Source organism: Notamacropus eugenii, chromosome 2 (genome assembly GCF_028372415.1).
Source record: "Notamacropus eugenii isolate mMacEug1 chromosome 2, mMacEug1.pri_v2, whole genome shotgun sequence".
NCBI lineage: Eukaryota > Metazoa > Chordata > Mammalia > Diprotodontia > Macropodidae > Notamacropus > Notamacropus eugenii.
In genome coordinates, this window is record NC_092873.1 from 254,557,399 (window position 1) to 254,579,883 (window position 22,485).

The 22,485-nt window shown below is 36.6% G+C and overlaps 1 protein-coding gene across 14 annotated transcripts in view; it reads left to right on the top strand.

Moving 5' to 3' along the window:
- MAP3K4 (mitogen-activated protein kinase kinase kinase 4) overlaps positions 1 to 22,485 on the top strand; it is a 154,944-nt gene that overhangs the window by 130,520 nt on the left and 1,939 nt on the right. For 13 of the 14 annotated variants that reach the window (XM_072637688.1, XM_072637695.1, XM_072637689.1 and 10 more), the window contains 8 exons: positions 982 to 1,082; positions 1,814 to 1,894; positions 6,494 to 6,685; positions 9,441 to 9,511; positions 11,166 to 11,282; positions 12,197 to 12,356; positions 18,028 to 18,150; positions 21,047 to 21,153. In XM_072637688.1, the coding sequence (XP_072493789.1) occupies positions 982 to 1,082; positions 1,814 to 1,894; positions 6,494 to 6,685; positions 9,441 to 9,511; positions 11,166 to 11,282; positions 12,197 to 12,356; positions 18,028 to 18,150; positions 21,047 to 21,153 (952 nt within the window). Of the gene's footprint in view, positions 1 to 981; positions 1,083 to 1,813; positions 1,895 to 6,493; positions 6,686 to 9,440; positions 9,512 to 11,165; positions 11,283 to 11,377; positions 11,469 to 12,196; positions 12,357 to 18,027; positions 18,151 to 21,046; positions 21,154 to 22,485 lie in introns of those variants that run through there. The other variant, XM_072637701.1, reaches the window with a different exon arrangement.

Genomic DNA, 22,485 nt, shown 5'->3' on the forward strand with positions numbered 1-22,485 from the left:
TTTGCAGATTTCTTTCCAAAAACCCTGTAAAGTAGGTTGCATAGAGTTACTCCCATTTTTCACAAAACTGCCATAGCAATCTTTTAAAAAAATTTTTGTGAATTTGGAAATGTTTGATCTACGTCTGCTCACAAGTCTACATCAGACATTTGTACTGTATGTTGGGATTTTGAGAAATGAAAAAGAATGAGAAGGACTCTGAGGCATTTGAATTTTTGAAAATCACTGATAGAAATGACATTCCCTTAAATCTGCCTGCCCTCTGAAATAAGAGCACAAATGCTACCATACTTCATTAAGCCCCTGTTAGCAGAACACAACCACCACACTCTCAATAGCTTCCCTGTACAACCACTCTGATGTAGGCTGTCTTGTTTTGTTCATTTTGATTTAAATTCTTATATTAACATTTATCTTCATGAATATTGACTTAACTTGCGCTTTGTGCACTTGAAGAGTAGTTGATTTTGTTCTAAACAATAATAGATTAGATTGCCCTCTCGCACTTCTGCTTTGCTACAGTCTTTGGTATTTTTCATATGTATGCTTTTCCTTGTCCTGGGTTCATCTGTTAGGTCTTCTGTGACTGATAATCTAAGTAAAATTAATAAAAATGAAGTGGGTGGCGTATTTAAGTATTTAACATACCTGGAATCAAGGCAATTGTATGTATTCTCTTTCATTCCTGGAGTTCAGACTCTGAAGAGTTTCTAAAGTTAGTCAGTGACAGTTATTTTATACACACACACACACACACACACACACACACACACGTTTGTATGTAAACATAAACAAGCATGCATATACACAGAGGACTCTATCAGGAACTGTTAGATGACATAAAAGAAACGGACAGTTTCAGATGAAGTTATTTGGTTCTTTTCACTTTAGATTTAACATTTTCATGAAAGTTTCTCAGAGCTTATTCAAGTGTAAGTACTACTGAACTGATCTAGCTTAATGTTAAAAATGTTGAAACAGGGGGTCCAGTGTTCCAGAAAATGATCGTTTGGCCTCCATAGCTGCTGAACTGCAGTTCAGATCATTGAGTCGACATTCAAGCCCCACTGAGGAGCGAGAAGGTGAGTATTCACGTATTGGTTACACCATTTTCAGAGTCAGATGATTACAGTAGTCCATTTCAATGTTCCATTTCTTGTTACCTCCTAATAAAAGGTGCTTGAGGAGAGTAATTGTCAGTAAAGGGGAAAGTGAGAAGATAAAGCAGTATGAAGTGCTATTTTTCCAAGAATAAAAGTGCATTAGATAGTTTTTACTGATTATATGCATATCTTATAAGCATACTTTTTTTAGTCTGTTTTTTCAAATACTGAGTTTTCGTTACAGTTTTAAAAAGTTAAAGTCACATTATCTGGATCTTTAGTAATATATTAAAACTCTACTATAAAGTTATCCAAGGAAAGGTTAAAAAGGCCAGGTTATGTGAAATAGCAGTATAGCATTACTGGAACTTATGGAAGAAACCATTCTTGGTCAGGGGCCAAAGGTGGATTTAATTTTGAGCTCTTATGCTTTACGATTTGTGTGAAAGTGCTAACTATAGTTTTGTGTTCATTGTATTCTAATTCTTTAACCTACTGACATTTCATTAGTTTGGTAACTTTCTAGTATTGGTTTCAGAGAAGATTTTATCCTTCTTCTGTCAAACTTACTCAAAGCTAAGAACCAGTTTGGACAAGTAATAGCCATTAACAAATGCCATTCAAGATTCCAAAATTACTGTCATGGTAATGTTGCTATATTTTGATAATTACTCATACATTAGAATTTAAGTCAAAAATATTTCTTTCAGAACCTTCTTATCCAAAAGGAGATTCAAGTGGGCCAACACGGAGAAGTTGGGAGCTTCGGACTCTGATAAGCCAAAATAAAGGTAATGAGGAATACTGCATTCCAGATTCTCTTATGATAATCTTTAAAGTGTGAGGAAAAAATGATTGAACTAAAGTGTACTGTGGCTTCTGAACTTTTTTTTATCTATAATTCATCTTTTTTAGCCATAATAAAATTTTTTAAATGATGATTTTTTTAAAAACCACTAATTTTTAGGATACAATCTGGTGCTTTTGATTATTATATCATCTTAGACCTTTCCCCTAAGTAAAATGACTTCAGAAGTCAATACAAAGGATAAGAGGAAGGATTTTTGCTCATTTCTTTCATTAATTATAAAAAGTGATCAACAAATTTTTAGAATGCCTGGTAGACTCAGTATATTGTATATATTATTGCTCTAAGGGATAAGAAGAAATATAAACTGTTTTTCATTCCTACTCTCAAGCATCCAGCATAGATGATGACACAAGACACATATTACCTGTCTCATTATCTTTTCATACATGAGCTAGATGGTACTTTAAAAGGCAGTAAGGAGTTCAAGAAATGGCATGATTGTCAAAAGATACAGTATTTGGGGATGATTTCAGTGGAATCATTGGGCCTTGAAAAAACAGATAAGACTTAGATGAGTGGAAATGCAATTAAAATATTAAACAAATTGACTAAACATTTAACAGCATACTATATAAATTGCTATGTTAGGTATTAAGGAGACAAAGATGAAAAATGATAATCCCTATCCTCATGTCACTTAGAGTGTGGGGTACAGGGATAAGAAAAATGTATACTGTGATGAGGTAAAGGAGAGATATAGACTAGTTCTAAGAAAATTTGAGGCAACAGAGATCACTGTTAGCTAGAGTTTCAGGAGATAAACTGAAATGCTTGCTGTAGAATGAAAAGAGAACAGCCTCTGCTGGTGTGATGATCATGTTTGCAGATTGAAAAAGTAAGGTGAGAGATGTAGAGAAAGAATTAATAGGCTAGAGGATTTAAGAGGATGGTGGTACCTATAAAAAATAAGTTTTGGAGATGGTTTGTGGGGGAAGATATAGAGTTCTGCTTTGGGCATGTTGAGAAACTAATGGAATATCCGGTGGGGCTGTCCCTTGGGCATTTTGTAATTACAAAATAATTACCAGAGTATCAGAAAGCCTCTAAGTAGAAGACAAGGACCATCAGGCCTTCTCAGTAAAGGAACAGCATAAACAAAGCACAAACATAAGAATATACGGTGCCCTATGTTTGGGAAAAAATAACTAGATCTGTTGAGATGCAATTGTCGATTTATGTAGTGTAATATGGTTAGAGGATTCCCCATCCAGCCTCAGCCCAGTAGTTAGCCATTGCAGCTCTCTACCACCCTCAGCTCTTGAATCATTTGTCCTTTGTCGTGTCACTCTTCTTTTGTTCCACCTCAGCCTTGGATAACTCTCACCATGTACTTCATCTACTTTTACAAGCAGCTGAGTGAAACTAGAAGTCATTCAGTACTGCTGACTCGAGGGCATTACACATTCATGTTATCCAGCACCAGCTTGGGCCTCATTGCAGCAAGGCAGTCCTTTCATATCTCCCTAATTGATGCCCTGTCTCACCCCTGCCCACCCTGAAAGTATTCTAAACCTTTCCTTCCTTAAGAATCCCCATGTTTCCCTTCCTCCCTTGTTTATTGAAATAACCTTAACCTTAATCTTGTTTATTGAACCTTAAATCTTGTTTATTGAAAAAAATTAATGTCATATGAATGAATGTATACCAAACACTGTGCCAAGCCCTAGGCATACGCATATTAAAGTAAGACAGTCCCTGCTGTCAGGAAGCTCACATTCCAGTGGAGGACACAATGCTATAAAAGGTTTTATCTCAGAATTAAATGCAATAGTCCCATGGTCCTTTGGGCATGATGGCAAAAACAGATAAAATCATTTGTTTTTTTGATGTTGAACATTTCAACGAGGAATTTTGGTGGCAAGAACTTTCTTTTGGGGGTCTTTGGTAGCAATGGCTGTAACACCCACAGGAGCAGTTCTAGGTTTCATCTCCACAAGTGTTCTTTCCATCAGGTTCTGAAGAAAGATGGTGGTCATGGTGGTGGTGGTTTAACTTGCTTTGGTACATGCTGCCTCATATCTTTCCATCAGGGATCCCTTGCTGCTTCAGCTAGGTTGGCTTCTCTGTTAGCAGTTGTTCCCAGCAGTTACTTCCCCAAATGAGGGTTGAATTAGAGGCAGGACTGGTGGTCTGAGGGGGTGTACTGTTACTTCAGGGCTTCTGCATCTGTCTGCCTATTGGTTGCAATTAGTTAACAGTTGATTCTGTTAATGATGAAAAAAGTAGACCTCTTGTCCACAGTGATTTTTTTCCCCTCAGCGATGGTTTGTGGATATCGGGCTGGAAGCCATTTCAGAACTCTTTGACATCACTTACTATTTTCTCCTTTTCCCAGGTCACTGACAAAAAAGGTGGCTCTTCTTGCTAAAGCCAGTTTCTCTACATGTGCTGTAGATCCCATCCATTTTCCTTCAGAAGATTGCATTCTCCATCATCACCCCCACTCTCTGGATTCTTTAACATCTTCCCATCAAATGGTTCCTTCTCTTTTGTCTTCAAACATTCTCAACTATCCTCTCTTCTGGAGTGTATCATCCCTTCAAGTTAATGTTCTTTATTGCTCCTTCCTTTCCCAGCCACACTCCTTCAAAAAAAGTTGTCTAAATTTCCTACCCATGCTTTCCCTCATTCATACTGCAACCCTTCTTCTAGCATCATTATTCAGTTGAAACTACTTTCTACAAAGTTACCAGTGATTTCTTCATTGCCAGGTGTAATGGCCTTGTCTTAATCTTTATCCTTTTCTATCTGACTGTTGCATTTGATAATACTGACGATGTTGATCTGCTAAGTACACTTCTCTGAGTTTTCATGACACTATTCTCTCTTGGCTGTCTGTTTGCTTACCTATCCGGTTTTCCTCCATCTCTTTTTTGGTGGCTCATTACCCATATCACCCTTAATTGTAGATGTTCCCCCTAGGTTTTGAAGTAGACTCTTTCTTTGTAACCTCAGTTTTCATGGGTTTAACAGTCATGTCTAAACAGATGCTGCCATGCATATATCTATCCATGTACACATATATCTTTGTGTTTGTATGTACATACATACATATGACCTAAGATGTCTCCTTATAAAGGTGGCTGTCAAATGAAGGTGGCTGTTATTATGGAAAACTAATTTTCCCTACATATTTTTCTTTTTATATTTCCTAGTATGTACATGATAATTCCCAATGGAAGATTTAGATGTAGTACAAGGTTTTGTCTTCCAGTCACTTATTTCCACTCAGATACATGGAATCTAGTTTGATCTTAGGGCTCTGTTCAGCTTTATGGTGGTTAGGGTCCCACACTGGACAGCATAGAAATCTCAGACTACACAATAGGACAACTTGCTACACAGAGTTTGGTATTTAACTCAATAAAGCAATTTGTGAATATATATTGTTTGACTGCAGTTATGTGCACGTTGTTTCCTTCCTTAGACTCTGAGCTCCTTTCTTTCTACTCCAAGCTAATAGCCCGTGGTAGTCTTTACAATGCTGGCATGGCTGTCAAAGTAATTTTCCTTAAGCACTGGTCTGACCATGTGATTCCCTTGAATGAACCACCTTCATTGGCTTCTGTTGCCTCTAGGGTCATGCGTGAACTTGCCTGCTTAGTTTTCAAAACCCTTCCCAGCATGGCCCTATTTGACCTCACTCTCTTCTCTCAGCTATCTAGTCAAACTGTCCTTTTCTCTGTTCCTCTCATAGTACACTGTCTCCAGTCTCTGTACCTTGGCATGGCCTTACATGCCTTAATGTACCTGCTGTCCTTTGGCTCTGAGAATCTACACTTTCCTTTAAGGTTTGCCTCAAGTACCATCTTCTGCTTCAAGTTTTTCTCTATCACTACATTCAAATGGCCTCCCTCCCAAACTACCTAGTATTGAACTGCTTTGTATCAATTTGTATTTATCCCATTTATGTTATGCTGTATGTTTAATATGTATTTGTCTTCCCCATTAGAATATAAAGCTTTATCCTCATAAGTAGGGATTTTATTATTTTGTGTACTTGTATCCACACTGCCAGGCACAATGCAAGATACACAGTTGGCCCCTGATAAATTCTTGTTAAATGTTTGATTGACAGTTGCAGTAAAATATGAGATAAAGATCTTAGCTAAGAGATTGGGGTGGAGGGAAGAGTATATAGTGGCAGGCTTGAGGAGAGACAAGGGCCTTTGAGCTAGCCACTGTGAGGTATCTTAGAATCACCTTGCTGCAGTGAATACCTCATTTCTGATAGACCCAGTGAGCATGATTACATAGCTTCTGGATTGTTCTGACCAATAGTGGGAGCAGTGGGTAAAGACAGTATAGTGTTGAACTGGTTAAACCATCCTTTTAGGCTAATTACAATGTCTTTAGTCTGAACTTGCATTTCAAGTGTTGTTACAGCAGCTTATATAGAATCCTATATATAAAACTCCTTTAAAATGTTTTTGTTAGAAATTGACTTGCAGTGTTATACCAGTATGTCTATGTACATATTAGGAGTTTGGAAGTAATGGACTTGAGGTTTTCTCCCCAGATACAGCTTCTAAACAAGGACCCATAGAAGCTGTTCAGAAGTCAGTTCGGTTGTTTGAAGAAAAGCGTTATCGAGAAATGAGGAGGAAGAATATCATTGGTCAAGTTTGTGATACCCCCAAATCCTATGATAATGTCATGCATGTTGGATTACGGAAGGTGACCTTCAAATGGCAAAGAGGAAACAAAATTGGTAAGAGGTGGGGAAGAAGAAGCAAATAATGTTTTGCATATTTACTTTCTAAATGTCATAACTTGGTGTTTATATTTGATCCATCTTGGTTTAACTGTGCTGGTAGATGGGCCAGGTTTTTTTTTTTTTTAGATCCATTCCCCACTGTAATTACTAGAATAAAAGATACATTCCCTTATCTGTGCAAATCCACCACCCTCTATAGCCATATAGTTGAGATTGTTTCTCCCATTTATCTTTATTTGGAAAATAATGATTGAGCATTGTAAAATATTCTTTAAAAATAATGAAGAGTAAAGCTTAGAAACAAATATTTAATATAGATAATGAGTTGACTAGTTTTAATTAAATATTCTTCTCCTTTATGGTATCTCAGGAGAGAGTAAATGCTATGTTTACCAAGAGATTAGTACTGTGTACCGTATATGTATTTCGATGAGAATGGATAAAAGACTGGATGTAATTGAGGAATGAAGTAAAATCCTCCTAATTGCTGTAATTAAATTATTTTCCTGTGATTTATACAGGTATTTGAACTTATAATTCCACAGCATTATGTGATATTATGTAGGGAGAAATTTCATGCTTGCATTTTTTAAAAATTTTCTTGGAAAATAGAAACTTAATTTTATTTTAGATATTTAATTTCACAAAAATTAGATTAGTGAGTGTTTTCCAGAGCTTTCCAAATGTTCCTAGCTATATCTAAATGAAAGGAAAGGCTTCATGTGCATAGGGGGCAGGGGGGGAGCAGGAGACTGAAGAAGCAACTAGTGGTTCTTTGTCTCTTTCTAGAGTTGTTATTGTCATAACAAGAAATATTAATAGTTCCACATATAGTATATTTACTGATTCCATATTGTGGGAGTTAGTGGCATGGTATCCCTGCTGTCTGAAAAATCCACATAAAATTTTTTGGCCCTCCTTTCATAGTAGAGGAGAAGTCTGAATTTTTCCTTTTATGGGGTTTTTACAGAACTTTTTTGTAAAATTTGGATTAAATGTTTGGTCATAGGCTGTATGTAGGTCAAGGTTAAGTGAAATACAAAATATGCATTCTGCAGTTCTCAACTTTTTCTGTGTAATCTGCTAGCCTTCATGTGTCATCTGCAGCTGGCTTCTGCAGAACTCCCAGAAAGTTACCATTTAATTTTTTATGTCAACTGCAATATACCAAAACTGCGATGGGGAAAGGCTAATATCCCCCTACATGCCTGGTTGTTCCTCATATTTACATTATTCCCTTCCCCGATCTTTCAAGGTTTCCCTGCAACCGTATCATTTCATTTCTTATGTATAAAACAATAATATTCTGTTTTCAGCCTTTTCTCAACTGACAGCCACCTCCTTAAGTTTCCCATTCTTTAATACAATAGGGCACCCTTTGCTGCTATGTAATGCTTTTACGTAATGAGTCTTTTTAGATTCTCAGGTCTCCTTAGTATAGGCCTAGTGCGCAATTACACAGTTAAATGAGTTTGGGAGGATAGTCCCAAGTCGCTTTCCAGAATGACTGGACCAGTTCACAGCTCCACTATTAATGCATTGCCTTGCCTTTCTCAAGGTCCTCCAGAATTTCTCATTTTCCTTTTTTGTCATCCTTGCCAATAGAATGGATATAAGATAGAACCTAATAGTTTTAATTTGCATTTCTTTTTATTGCTTGTAATTTGGAGAATTTTTCATATCATTGTTGGTGGCTTGCTTTGATAACTGGTTGTTCATTCTTTGACCTCTTAGGAAATGACCCTTGTTTTTCAGAGAAATATGTTGCAGAGTTTTTCTTTCAAGTTAAATTGTATTCCTCCTATTTTAGTTGCACTGATTTTATTTACCCAAAAGCTTTTCAGTTTTATGTAATGAAAACTGTCTTGAATTTCTGTATCCCTTGTTTAGGCAAGAAGTTTTCATTTACCTGTCGTCGTCAGAGTTTTTCTTCTAATTTGTCCCTAGACATTGAAATCTAAGCATGGGAGTTTGAATTATGAGACTATAAAGCTCACCTAAATTTAGGAATCTATCTAATTTTAAGTCCTCTATGAAGTCCTATTATAACATTTTTCTTCTAAAACATTTGCATGTAACAGCTGGCTTATGTTAAAGAATAATTCAAACAGTGTCAGTGATCAGCACATTTTATCACATCGTATGCTTAAGTTCAAAAGTTCTGTCAAAGAATTTGACTGTGACACATTCTTTTTCTTTCATGGGATTATATAAAGGAAGTAACCCAAAATGTTTCTAAGTAGGTAGCATCATGAAAGAAATTTAAATGACACAGAGATAGGGATTGTTAAAATAGTACTTTAAAACTGCAGAGCTACAACTATGCAATTATAAATGTTAAAGCATCATTGTAAGTTTAAATATATTGGCATGAAAATTCTTTAGACAATGCTGTTGGGCCTTTGAGCTGGTCATCAGGCTGTTTTGAAAATGAAAATATGTTTCATCTCAGATGGAAGTGGTGATGACTGTTGATTGATACTGGTTTATGGGTGAATTCTGTCTTCATCTTTGTCCCTAATAATATTATATAATAGAAACAGCACTTAATACTTAGGAGTCAGGCCTGGCTCCTAATTCTTGACTCTACCACTGACAAACTTTGTAACACTGGGATCATTTCACATTTTTGAGTTTTACTATCCCCATCTCTAAAATGAAAGTGTTGGCCTATGTAGCCCTTGCAGCTCACACTGTGTTAAGTATAAGAAATTTCTTTTTTGTTATTGGTTTTTTCATTTGTTTATAGGAGAAGGCCAGTATGGAAAAGTCTATACTTGTATCAGCGTTGATACAGGTGAATTGATGGCAATGAAGGAAGTGAGTATCTACCTCCCCTGTCAGGGTTTGCATGTTGAGGGTGGGATTAATGCCTTAAGTTATTTTGGTTGGAAATTTTGTAAAGAACCACTTTTGGTGTTTTTCTGAGATGCTTAAAGAAAATTGCATAGACTTGTTCTTCTTTATGCCAATTTAAAATCAAAGATTTAAAAAAAGAATGGAGCACTGATATAGTAATGCACATTTCCATCCCCTTTGTGGGCTTCAGTTTCCTCATCTGTGCCATGAAGGGAGGTTGGCACTCGGGCTTCACTGTTGTCTTTTATACTTCTAATTTCAACGATCCTGTGTAAAAAATTTAAGGGTACTTTTAATGTAATAAATCATGTACAGCTTCATGGCTGTTTGCGGACTCAAATATATATATCTATGTAAAAAAAATACATTAAAGGCAATTCTCACATTATCTTTCACTCTTTATTGTTGAAATAAGGAATTTATATCCTTAAGAGTTACAGAAATACAATTTTAGGATAAAAAAAAAGTAAGAAACAGCTATTCCGAAAAATTTAAATGAAAAATCTATTAAAAGGAGAAAGGGGGAGCTATTGCTTATGTTGACATTTTAAAATTTAGGAGACCAGGGATAATATGTTTCAAGAGAAGAAATGAATTTCTACTTTTGCTGTAAATTTTTTCTGATTGCCAGGTTACTGTCAGTGTTTGATAAAATCATTAACAAGAAGACTTACTGTCCCATTAACATTTCCTGGATTTTAAACTTTTTCTTTTATCTCTAGTCTAGGCTGTCATCCCATCAATTTGACAACAGTGTCCTAGTGGTCTCCTTTTTAATTATTCCTTACCTCCTGCCAATTCTATATACTATTCCTGACTAAATCTTCCCCACATTTCCCTTTGTTCATAGGAAACCTTTTAGTGATTCTGAGCTGCCTTCAGAAGGAAGCCCAGACTCCTTAGCCAGATGCTAACCTATTGCTCCAAGCTTTTTTCCTTCTCTTCTACTGTATGAATTCTACTCCAGCTACCTCATGGAGCTTCCCATATACTGTCCACATTTCTGCTTCTGTACCATTCCTTCTCTTTCCTACTCATCTCAGTCCTGTCTGCCTTGGAAACTTTTGCTTATATTCAGATTCAGTTAATCTCTCCCCCATAAATCCTTCTGTCATCTACCAATCTATAGTAAATAATTTCCTCTTTCTAGTTCCTGAGGTCTTTATTTGTGTGACTTATCTTGAACCTAGCATCATGTGCTAGCCGGTATTGTTTATCTTTTTATAAGTACATCCTGTCTTCTCAATTAAATCATAAGCATCTGAAGGGCAAAAAGCATGTCCTAAAGATGTACCTCTGATACCGTGTGTGCTTACTGAATATTAATGGTTGATTAAAAACCATTTGCAATTATGAAAATTAGCTTACCAGAAAGTATGGTACTGAATACTAAAAAGTAGGTGTTAATATGCTTAATAAAAATATTTGTATTTGGAATTCACTTGTGACTTTAAAAAATCCACAATTGCTGATGCAAATAACCAGTCATACTACTTTTTTTCTTTTCAGCGATACCAGAATATGCCAACAGATGGCTTTGCAGACCTATTACTTCACATTACAGCTTTCTAGTTTGTGATGATAGCAACAGTAATTGACATTTCTAATTTTGCAGATTCGATTTCAGCCAAATGACCACAAAACTATCAAAGAGACTGCAGATGAACTGAAAATATTTGAAGGCATTAAGCATCCCAATCTGGTTCGGTATTTTGGTGTGGAGCTTCATAGAGTAAGCCAACATTAATCACACACACAATTCTGAGTGAGGAATCAGTAAGGGTACAAATGGAGTCCTGTTCTACATCACAGGTCTTCTCATTTCAGAGCACAGTAACTTTGCCTAATTATAAGGAAATCTCCATGAGTTACATCATTTCTGCCTTCTCTCTGAAACTAGAGGAATTCTTCCTAAAATGTAAGTTGTAGATTGTAGTCATTAACCCGACATTATAAAGCACTGAAACCCATCCTGCCTGTCAGAAGATTCATCTAGGTATCCTTTTTCCTGAGAATTTACTTTGGGGTTTTTTCCCCTGAACCAGTGACTCTTAAGTGTCTTTGACTTGGTTAAACTTTTCTTCTACTTAAAATTAAATGTTTGTGAAGTGAAAGAAGATGTAAAATATACTTTTAAAACCATCAAAGAAACTTCTTCCCCTTGAGAGCAGATACAAAGACATTGAGGAAAAGAGGCCGACTGCTAATGCTAGGTCACCTCATTTCATTATGAATTTTGGGAGATGTTGGATTCAGTTCCTTTTTATATTTTCCTAAATAATTTTCAAATTGAAAAAGGATGTGTTTCAGTACTTAATAATATATTCTCTGGGAAGTCTTGCAGGTCCCTGTCTGAGATTATAAAGCAGTCTGAACTTGGGAGGATTGCAGAAGCTCACTATATGCCTCTTGTAGGAGGTGGCATTCCCCAAATCGCTATATAATTCCAGACAGAGACAGGCAGGAGAAGTCCATATAGAAGAGTTAGAAACAAGCATTCTAAAAATGTGCAGAAAAAAAAGACTAGTGTGACACCATTAGAAAGGAGGTTGGTTTAGGACTTGTTTTTAGGTTGCCCATATTGAACATTTGTACTTATTTTGCATTTGAAGAAGATAATTGTGTTGAACTTGGTTTCCTCCTCAGGAAGAAATGTATATTTTCATGGAATACTGTGATGAGGGCACCTTGGAGGAAGTGTCACGACTGGGCCTTCAAGAACATGTTATACGTTTGTATTCAAAACAGATCACTGTTGCTATCAACGTGCTGCATGAGCATGGCATAGTTCACCGAGACATCAAAGGTAAGCTCTTTAGAGGGAGAAGGGAAAGAGGAGGATTCGTACTTTGTCATAAGGACACGACCTCCAAATTCAGCATGGGCCAGGTCACAATCCCACAACGCAGAGATCTTGGAAATAAGGACTTGTATCTTTGTCTGTTTCATGGGATCTAGAAGCCATAAGGTAGGTCAGGTATTTGTTCCATTATTTTAGAGAAAGCCAAGCTTAAGTCTGGCCTTCTTGCCACACTTCTGGGGGCTGTTCTGCACTATACAGAATTTCTTTGTTACAAACCTTCTGGTTAGCATCGGCCACCAAGAAGGTTCCAGGTTTTTAAAAGTTCAGGGATGGGTCATTCGTCTTCTGCAAAGCCATCACATTGCCTAATTCCATAACTGTCAGTTATATAAATAAATGAGAGTACTGTGCCTTCCAAAGGTACCACATCAATTCCAAGACTGGCTTAACCAGTTAGACCTATGTGTCAACCTAAGTGGTGTATGTCAGGTGACTTTAAAGGCATTGAGCAGTGTTGGAACACTGGTGCTAAAGCTGTTCGTTACTATTCAGTTTAGCTGTCCTGAGCATGTGTAGGTAGGTATATTTGCAGGTACAATTCTATATATATACCTCTCCAAAACCTCTTTATCTAGCTCTGCAAATATCAATTTACATAATCACAGTTAAGGGGGACTCACAGAGGATCTTGTCCAACCTCAGTCTGAATAGGAATCTCCAAGGGAGCATCCACCTCCCAAAGCCCCTTTCTTAAAGTTCTGCTTTAGAACAATTGTATTGGTGAATTCCTGACATTTAGTTGAAATCTGCCTCTTTACCCATTGCTTTTAGTTCTGCCCTTAGGAGCCAGGAAAAACAAATTTGATCCTTCTTCTACATAGTAGCCCTTGAAAAACTTGGAAAAGAGCACTATGTTCCTACTGATTCTTCAGCTTTCCAGACTAAATCGACATCCTCAGTTACTTTCACTAGTCTTTATATAGCAAAGTCTCAAATCATCTTACAGTGACCTGGTAGTGAACTGCCTTTATACACCATAGCTAGTTAGTAGTCTTCCTAAAATTTGTTATCCCAAACTGGAAATGTTACCACAGATATCTGACCAGGGACTTCATTGTGGACACCACCTCTCTGATTGCGATCTAAAACTACGCCAGTCTTTTTGGCTGCCATATTAGACTTGACTTTTTAGTTCACTAATTTTTTCACACACTTTGGTCTGGGCAAGAAGTAGACATGTAAGTAGACATTTCATGTTATTCGAGTTTTTTTGGTTTAATCTGTCATGTAAAGATATCCCTCCTATTCTGCAAATTTTATAAATATTACTCTTCATCTTCACATAAGTCATTGGTGATAATGTTGAATAGCGCAGAGTCAAAGACAAATGCTGAGGAGATTCAAGCCATCATCAGTCATTAGATCTTAGGTTATATCATTCAACCATTTCTAAATCCACAACTCTTTTGTGGTTCACATCTCTACTTCTTGTTCACAAGGTAGAACAACAACAGACTTCCTGAAAAGTCTTGCTGCCGGAATCCAGGTAGTCTGCATCTTCAATATTCCCCTGATCTGTCTTATTGTACAATTATCTTAATTGTTCTTGACGAACCCAGTGCTGGCCTTTTATGATCACCACTTTTTTTGGAAAATGCTCAAAAAACATTCTTTTAATCATGTTAATTTTGTAAGGAATTCTAGTCAGTTTCATCATCCAAAAATTGGAAGACTATGGATAGCATTTTTGGTTTTGAAAATCTTGATGATATGAGCTCCCCTCGAGGCCTGCAACCCCCTCCCATTCTCCTGGGTTTTTTGTTCAGGGATCACTGACCCTGGCACAGGGTTCAGACATTATCTCTTTCACTACCCCTGGGAGGTTTATCCCTATTGTCTTGATCTCATTTCAGGACAAAGCTTCTCTTGTCTCTTGTATTTTGGGGTTTTAATTCCCTTTATCTTCCTTCGTAGCAAAAATAGAATATAAGAATCTTAAGAAAACACCTCCTCTCCATCCATTAGCCTCAATTGGACATAGCTTTTCTGTGATCTTCCTCACACTTCTGATAGAAAGTAATTGTAGAACTGTATCACTCTGGTATTCATCTTCACTTAAATACACTTCTATTGGCTGTACATTTTTAATTTTTTTATTCTATCCTTACTAAACACCCCTTGCCATACAGAAACGAACACTTCCATCTATAAAATGGAGCAAAGAAAATTATATGTGTATCTCATACCTTCTGTTCATTTTTTAAAATGCCTCAGTAACTCCCTTTTTGGTGGAGGACAACACTATTAGTAGAGTTCATGTCTCTCCCTCAGAGCTTCCATTTAAAATGAAAAACAAAACCACAATTCATGTAACAAATACTCATCATTAAGCAAAAACAAATCTGCCTATTTGCCATGTCCAAAAATTGATGTATCATTTTGGATCTTTAGGCTCTCACCTTTTGATCAAGAGGTGAGTAGCATGCTTCATCATGAAGCCTCTAGCATTAAGGTCAGTCATTGAAAGACTTAATAAAAACTCTGGTCAATGCAAAATAGCTTTTTTTTTTTTCTGTACAATGTTGTTGTTACTATTAAGTATTCCACCATTCCTTAATTGGTGGACGTGCTCTTTTTTAGTTCTTTGCTACAACAAAAAGCACTACTATAAATATTTTTTATGTGTAGGTTCTTTTTCTTTGATCTCTGACAGTATAAGGCATAGTACTGTTACCATTAAAGAGAATGCACATTTTAGTAAATTTGGGGGTGATATTCCAAACATTTCCAGATTTGGTTAATTAACATCTCCATCAACACTACATTAATATACTTATTCTCCCATGCTACAGCAATTATTTTCCTTTTCTGAAATCTTTGCCATCTGATAGGTATGAGGTAGAATCTCAGGGTTGTTTTAATTTGTATTTTACTAATTTTAGTGATCTGGAGTGTTTTTTTCATGTATGGCTGTTGATAGCTTAATTTCTTGGTTTTAGAACTTCCTATCTTTTGAACAGCTGTCATTCTTTTTTGATTGAATCCTTCTATATTTTGAAAATCAGACCTTTAAATCTAGATTGATTAATGATATCCTGGTGTACTCATAAACACAAGGAAACTAACTCCTTAGACAGTTTGCCCTATCCTTTTCTTCCTTATCAGTGTTCTAGTTAAAACTTGTCCACTAACGCTCTTGACATCTGTTTTTACTTGCTAATGATTTTTTATAGATGTCCTGTTGTCACTTCAGATTTAATGTGTAGAACCAAACTCACCATCTCATTCCCCAAATCTGTTCTTCCATCTATCATCTTTATTGAAGATACCACAGTTCTCCCAGTCATGTGGGCTTGAAATCTCAGAGCATCTTTTTACTTTTCATTTACCTGCCACCTTTGGTCACCTACCAAGTCTTGGTGATGATATCTTTGATTATCCAAAAGCGTACAAACTCCTTACCTTAGTTTTCAGGGTACGTTCACAGTCTGCTTCTAGTCTACATTTTAAGCTGAATAATGCTTCATTATAACCAAGCTGTACAACTTGTTTGTATATCTAGTCTTACCCTCTGCATCCACGTGTATTTGCCTTCCATCTATTCCATCTCTAGAAGTTCTTGTTGTTCAGTCATTTCAGTTGTGCCCAATGTTTCTTGACCCCATTTTGGGGTTTTCTTGGCAAAGATACTGGAGTCGTTTGTCATTTCCTTCTCCAGCTCATTTTACTGATGAGGAACTGAGGCAAACTGGGTTGAGTGACTTGCCCAGGGTCACATAGTTAGGAAACGTCTGAGGCCAGATTTGTACTCAGGAAGAGGAGTCTTCCAGACTCCAGACCTGGTACTTTATTCCCTGCCCATTATCTAGAAGTGCATTCCCCTATATCTCTCTGCCTTTTACTTTACCATTACTTTTTCTCAGGGCTCTGTCCTGGCACCAGCTTTGCTATGAGGCCTTACCTAGTTATTTGTGAGGTTAATATCTCAACCACTTTGCTTGAATATCAACTATTTTTTTTATCTTATGTACTTACGATATTATAAATTGTATCATAATTATTTGTGGGAATTGAGTGAACCACACTGACTCCATCTGGTGTCTCACTAGTCCAATTTCTCTCTTATGAGAAAATTTTTTGCATCATTTGAACGTAGTCCTGAATGGCTGAAGAGCTATACCACCTCTACCTGTTGCTTAGAGACCCTTAACTAAGGATCTAGATAATGGTGACCAGAAACTTGGTCAGATCTAAAAATTGATGTAAGGTGTTTTCTCATGCAACCCAAATGTTGCACCTGTTCAATCTCCTCCTCCCAAGTTGGCAATTCTCTAATCTTTCCTCCAGTTAGAAATCAGATTACTTAATCGGTATTCTGGTAAACCAGGATCCTGTTGTTTTCTTTTAATGCTTAGAAGTCTCTCCCTCTCTGTATTTAGAGGCCAGTGCTAATCTGAACAGGCCTAGTCCCAATTTGCTATGTAAGTGGCATTCATTGTTTAATAGACTGATATGATCAAAAGCTTGTACCTTTCCTCGGTTATTTTGGATTTCAGTTGTCACAAATACCTCTTATTTGACTGTAAACTCCTTGAGGACAGGGGCTATCTTTTGCCTTTCTTTGTAGCCCCAGTGTTTAGCAAAGTTCCTGAAACATAATAAGCACTTAGTATTTACTGACTGACTGAAGCATAAATTTAATCAGTGTTGTACAGCCTTAGTTTTTAGAAAGTGGATAATAGGATTTAACATGCTGGAATAGTAAGATTCAAAGCTGGTATGTCTCGTTCTGAGAAAAACATTTTGTTAACTTGTGATAAGTTAAATAAGACCTTCAGTTGCTTCAATCAGTCGTTGACCCCATGTTTTTTGTCAAAAACAGAATGTCAGTCAATCAGCATGTATCAAGTACATATTGTGTGTCATGCTGGGGATACAAAGCAAGAGCAGAAAAAGTCCCTGCTTTCAAAGGGCTTACATGCTAATGGGTACATAAAAGATAGAAGTATATTATGTATTTATTACTTGTAGAAGAATCAACTTTCATCATGCTCTTTTTTCAGTCATCTTCTAAAGTCGAGTCCATCAGCTGACTCCTCTGCAGTTCTGCCAACTACTACCATATATGTAGACTCTCTAAATTTTGTAGCAGTGTCATTGGCACAAATGGCCTTTAAGCAGGGTCAAAACATTTGAATCTCTATAGTGAGTGTCTCATTTTCTCTAAGATTATGAAAGGCCCCTGAAGTAGTCTCTAGAATATTTTGATAATTGTGACATGACACATCTTTACCTTAATAATGATGTGGTCTTTTACATATTAATTATAGTTTGTATGGTAGACTATCTCTACTGCTTCACAGATATAGATGTGTATGTGTATATATATATATATATATATACATATATATATATATATATATATATATATATATGTGTATATATATATATATATATATACATATATATATATATATATATATATATATATATATATATATATGTATGTATGTATGTATATATGTATGTATATGTGTAAGTGAAACTCCTTGGCTGCTATGGTAAGTGGTGGTTGCTTGTGAAGTCTTGAACTGGTCAGTAAGTCTACATGGTGTACATAAGCAATCTAAATTAGTAGTAGTAATAGTATAAGTACTATTGGTTCTTTTTTCAGGAGCCAATATCTTCCTTACCTCATCTGGACTAATTAAACTGGGGGATTTTGGATGCTCAGTCAAGTTAAAAAACAATGCCCAGACCATGCCTGGAGAAGTGAACAGTACCCTAGGGACTGCAGGTAAGGAAACGCTAAACATGGTCATCAAGCCTCATACTTTAGGGGGACTTTAGTGGTCATTTCATCTAGTTTCTCCCTGAAACAAATATTCCCTCTGTAACATCCCTGACAAGTGGAAACACCCCTAGTGACAGGAAATTCTCCCTCTTCTAAAGCAGCCTGTTGTATTTCTGAACAGCTCTCTTTGTCAGGACATTCTTCCTTATATTGAACAAAATTCTGGCTTCTAGTTCTGGTTGTAGCTTGTACGAACTAACAGAAGGAGCTCTCCTCTTCCACAGAATAACCCTTTTTATTTGAAAATCTCAGTGGTTTCCCTCCTCAGTGTTCTCTTTCTTCAGTCTAAAAAAATACCATTTCTCTTAATTTACACTTCCATGGCATGGTTTCCATTCTTTCTACACTATTTTTTATCATCTGCCATTAGAAACGCTCCAGACCTTCTAAAATGTGGTAATCAAAACTCATCATAATGCTCCATGTTTGGCCTGAGCAGGAAAGTTCAGCGAGGAACATTGCCTTCTATATTCTCAGTACCATATGTATTAATTCAGCATGTGCTCTCACTAGCTTCCCTGGTTACTCTTGTCAAACTGTTGGCTCATGGAGAACCTCAGTTCCCTACTGAAGTCTCTGGATCTTTCACAAACTGCCACCTCTCAGTGACTCTGGAGTTGTTACTTTGTAGGATTTTATGTTTACCCTTTTCAGTTTCATTTTATTGGATTCAACCCATCATTCTAACTTGTCCAGAGCTTTGGAAATCCTGATTCTGTTCTCTTCTGTGATATTTTCTTCTGTTTCATTTCAGCAGCAGATTTGGTGTTCAGGTCTTTGATTTAAAAAAAAAAAAGTACAGGCACCTGAGGCAGAGCCCTTTAAAAAACCACTGAACCTCCTTGAGGGTTAATAACAATTTTCAGCAATCTTTGAATCTGAACATTGAGGCAGTTCCAAACACACCTAAATGTTAATGAGTCTTCATTTTTCCATTCAGGAGGTTCAGTAGCTTTTGGTATCACAGAGAGAATTTTGCCAAATATCTTGTTAAAATCCAAGTACAGTGTCTGTAGTAACATTTCCTTGATTTGCTGTTCCAAGAAGCCTGTTGGTTGGAATTAATGACCTGATATGACTTGGCCTTAATGAATCTATTACCTCTTTTTAATGATCACTGCTTTCCTTCCTCATTGCTCACTGATTATTCCTTCTAAAATTCATCTTGGGAATATACATATTATACTTTATGTAAATCTACCTTCTCCCTCTTTTTTGGAAACAGATGATGTTTGTCTTTCTTGTAGCATCTCTTCTGTTCTCCACGAGTCTTCAAAAATAATAACAGTCCACTAAGCTCTATACCCTTGGAAATAATTCATCTGAGCCATGTGATTTTTATCATAGGAAAGGAGGCTTAGCCCCTTCACTTATCTAGGTTTTCAGTTCATTCTTAACCATTTCTATGCCTCACCTTCCAAGCTGTAGGTTCATTCTCCTTCAAAGAGAAAAGAAAAGCAAAATAAAAATGAAGTACTGAACATAGCTTTGCATAGTACCATTTCCTCCAAGCATTCTTTCTATAAGAGGCCATTTTTGTTGGCATCATTTTTATAACTCTCATTTCATTTCAGGCTTTTAGCCTTCTGGAAACTTTACATGACCCTGCCATTCTTTTTTGCATTTGTCCTCAGTTGCTCCTGTCTTTTACATATTTTTAAATTGTTTTCCTGCATCTCTGTCTTACTCTTGTCCCTTTAAAATCTAAACTCATTGTTACTTTCTTCGTGTTCCTTCCTTTTGCTTGATCATTATGATTGTAGTGCCAGAATTTCTTGAAAGCATCCAGTCTCTCTTTGATCTGCTTCCATGAGATTAGTCTGTTAGACCTAGCTTTTTTCTTAGCTTAGCTCTCTTTTAAGTTTTAGGGTACATACCTAACTGAAGCATGCCCTGCTTTCTCTGTCATGAATTATAAGTGGTTATGATCATTTTATTCCAAGATTCCTATTACTTCCACTTTACCACCCAGCTCTTTCTGTCCCATCTCACCCTTAGAATAGCATCTAGTTCTTCTGCCTCTTCCCCATACTAAGCTGAGACTTGGGCGCAAGCAAGTGGAAGCAAAAACAACAAAACCTAACTACTTAACAATATTTATACTTTAACAGGAACAATTCCTTTTAAATATTCCATTCAAAAAATTTTTCACACTTAAATTCTGATTTAATTTTTGAAAAATGAAAACTGTAATTATAAACGTATATTTTAATCATTTGCAGAAATAGCATAACATTGCGCACAGTGGCCAGGAAGACTTGGTTCCAAGTCCTGCGCCTGACACACTGAAATGTGTGATCTCAGCCAAGTTATTAGCTTCTCGGTGTTCCCAGTAACTCTCTAAGACTGTGTGTTTCAGTAGAAGTGAAATCACAGGTCTACTCTCTGTCTTCTTTCGTCACTTACAACATCCTGTCTTCCATAAGGGTAGTCAAAATAATAATTTAGTCCTACTATGTGCCCAGCACAGAGACAAAAACAATCCCTACTAACAGATGGTTTTATATTTTAAAGTGCGTATCTTAACTTTCACATTTTGCCATAGCCCTAACCTCCATTCCCTTTTTCATATTTTAATTATTATGCAGATATCTAAGAGTATTTTTTAAGATCTGTGAATAACTTAGATCTAAATGTAAAGTTGCATACTTGAAAGAGAGGCATTTCAGCCTGGTGGAGAGGAGAATGGCCTGAGAATCATGAAGGACCCCTCCCCTCCTCCCCCAGACTGTCATCCTGAGCACAAGAAAAGCAAATATGCTGTCTCTCCAATTATGGCTAAACTGTGATCTCCTTTGAGCTTTCTATACATTTAGATCATGTATATATTGTTTTAAAGCATACATGGCACCTGAAGTCATTACTCGAGCGAAAGGAGAAGGTCATGGGCGTGCAGCAGACATCTGGAGTTTGGGTTGTGTTGTGATAGAAATGGTTACTGGGAAGGTAAGCACTGTGTCTAGATTTACTGATTAAGTAAAAAAATTTCAGCGACCAATTTAGTCGTCATATTTGTTATTCATTAAGCCCCATTTTCTGCTAGATGTAAATATGATTATGCCTCCTTAATAGATATCAGTCTTGTCTCAAGTAAAATAGAGAAGATTGAGTGTGTCCATAATTTAAGTACAAATAGTGTTTGTTCTAATTTAATCTCCCACACACCTAAAACTGATATAAATAAGTTTGATGGCTCATTTTTGATAGCTTACATATATAATACCATATGTTTCCTTTGGAGAAAGGAAAGTTGATTTTACCTTTTGTCACTATCTTGTTTGGGTTCTAGTTTTGTCAGGCATCACACTATGTGCCAGGAACCATACTGGGGCAAAGGTAAAACTAGTCCTTGCAGCTCAGCTGAGTTGGAGTGGTAGCTTTGTGAGTAGATTATAGAAGGGACAAGATCTGACACTTGGTTGGATTTGTAAGTTGAGGGACAGTAATAATGAGACTACAAATTCTGGTGACTGGAACAGGGGTGGAGAAAATGAGAAGTAGTTTGGGAAGCTTAGAGAAAAGAGCTTTGGAATAGCTACCATGGGGGAAAGTATTGCTTGTGGCAATGAGAGGGCCCAGTTGAATTTAGATAACAAAATTTATACTGAACTTAAATTTGGGGCAGGAATAACTCAGGCAGATGCAGTAGTCACTTTTTGGAGTAAATTGAGACAGTTATAGGCTATAAAATACTCAGTAATCATATAGAAGATAACATAAGTGTACAACATTAATTCAGGTAATATGAAGCTCCCCTCCACTTCCATATCTGTCATGATGGCAGCCTCCAGAGAGGTGTGTTGACTCACTACAGTGTGAATTCCATCAAGGCCATGCAGCACCATAGGAAGTTTAAGTCCCAATGCCCCAGACCAATCAAGTACTAAAAATGGCCTCCTTGCCCTCTTTAAAAAGATAATAGCTCTGGCTACTTTTAAATCAGATGCTCCTTATTCCACAACCCATTAGAATACTTACTCTATCTAGAGTCAAAGGTCTCCAAGTCAAGCTCTGTTCTCATTTCCGTGGGCAAGTCACTTAACTTTTCTGTGCCTCCCTTGTCTGTGAAATAAAAATGTCTATACTACCTACTTCAAAGGGTGATTGTGAGGATTATAAGAATTGTGATGTCAGTAACAAGCACTCACTTCTTTTCAGCTTGTTAATTTTTGAGTATTAGCTCAAACACCAAACTGTATCACATATCTCATAACTACATATGTGATCATGTCATGGTACCTGGGATGCTATTGGAAATAAATCCTACTTATTGTCTGA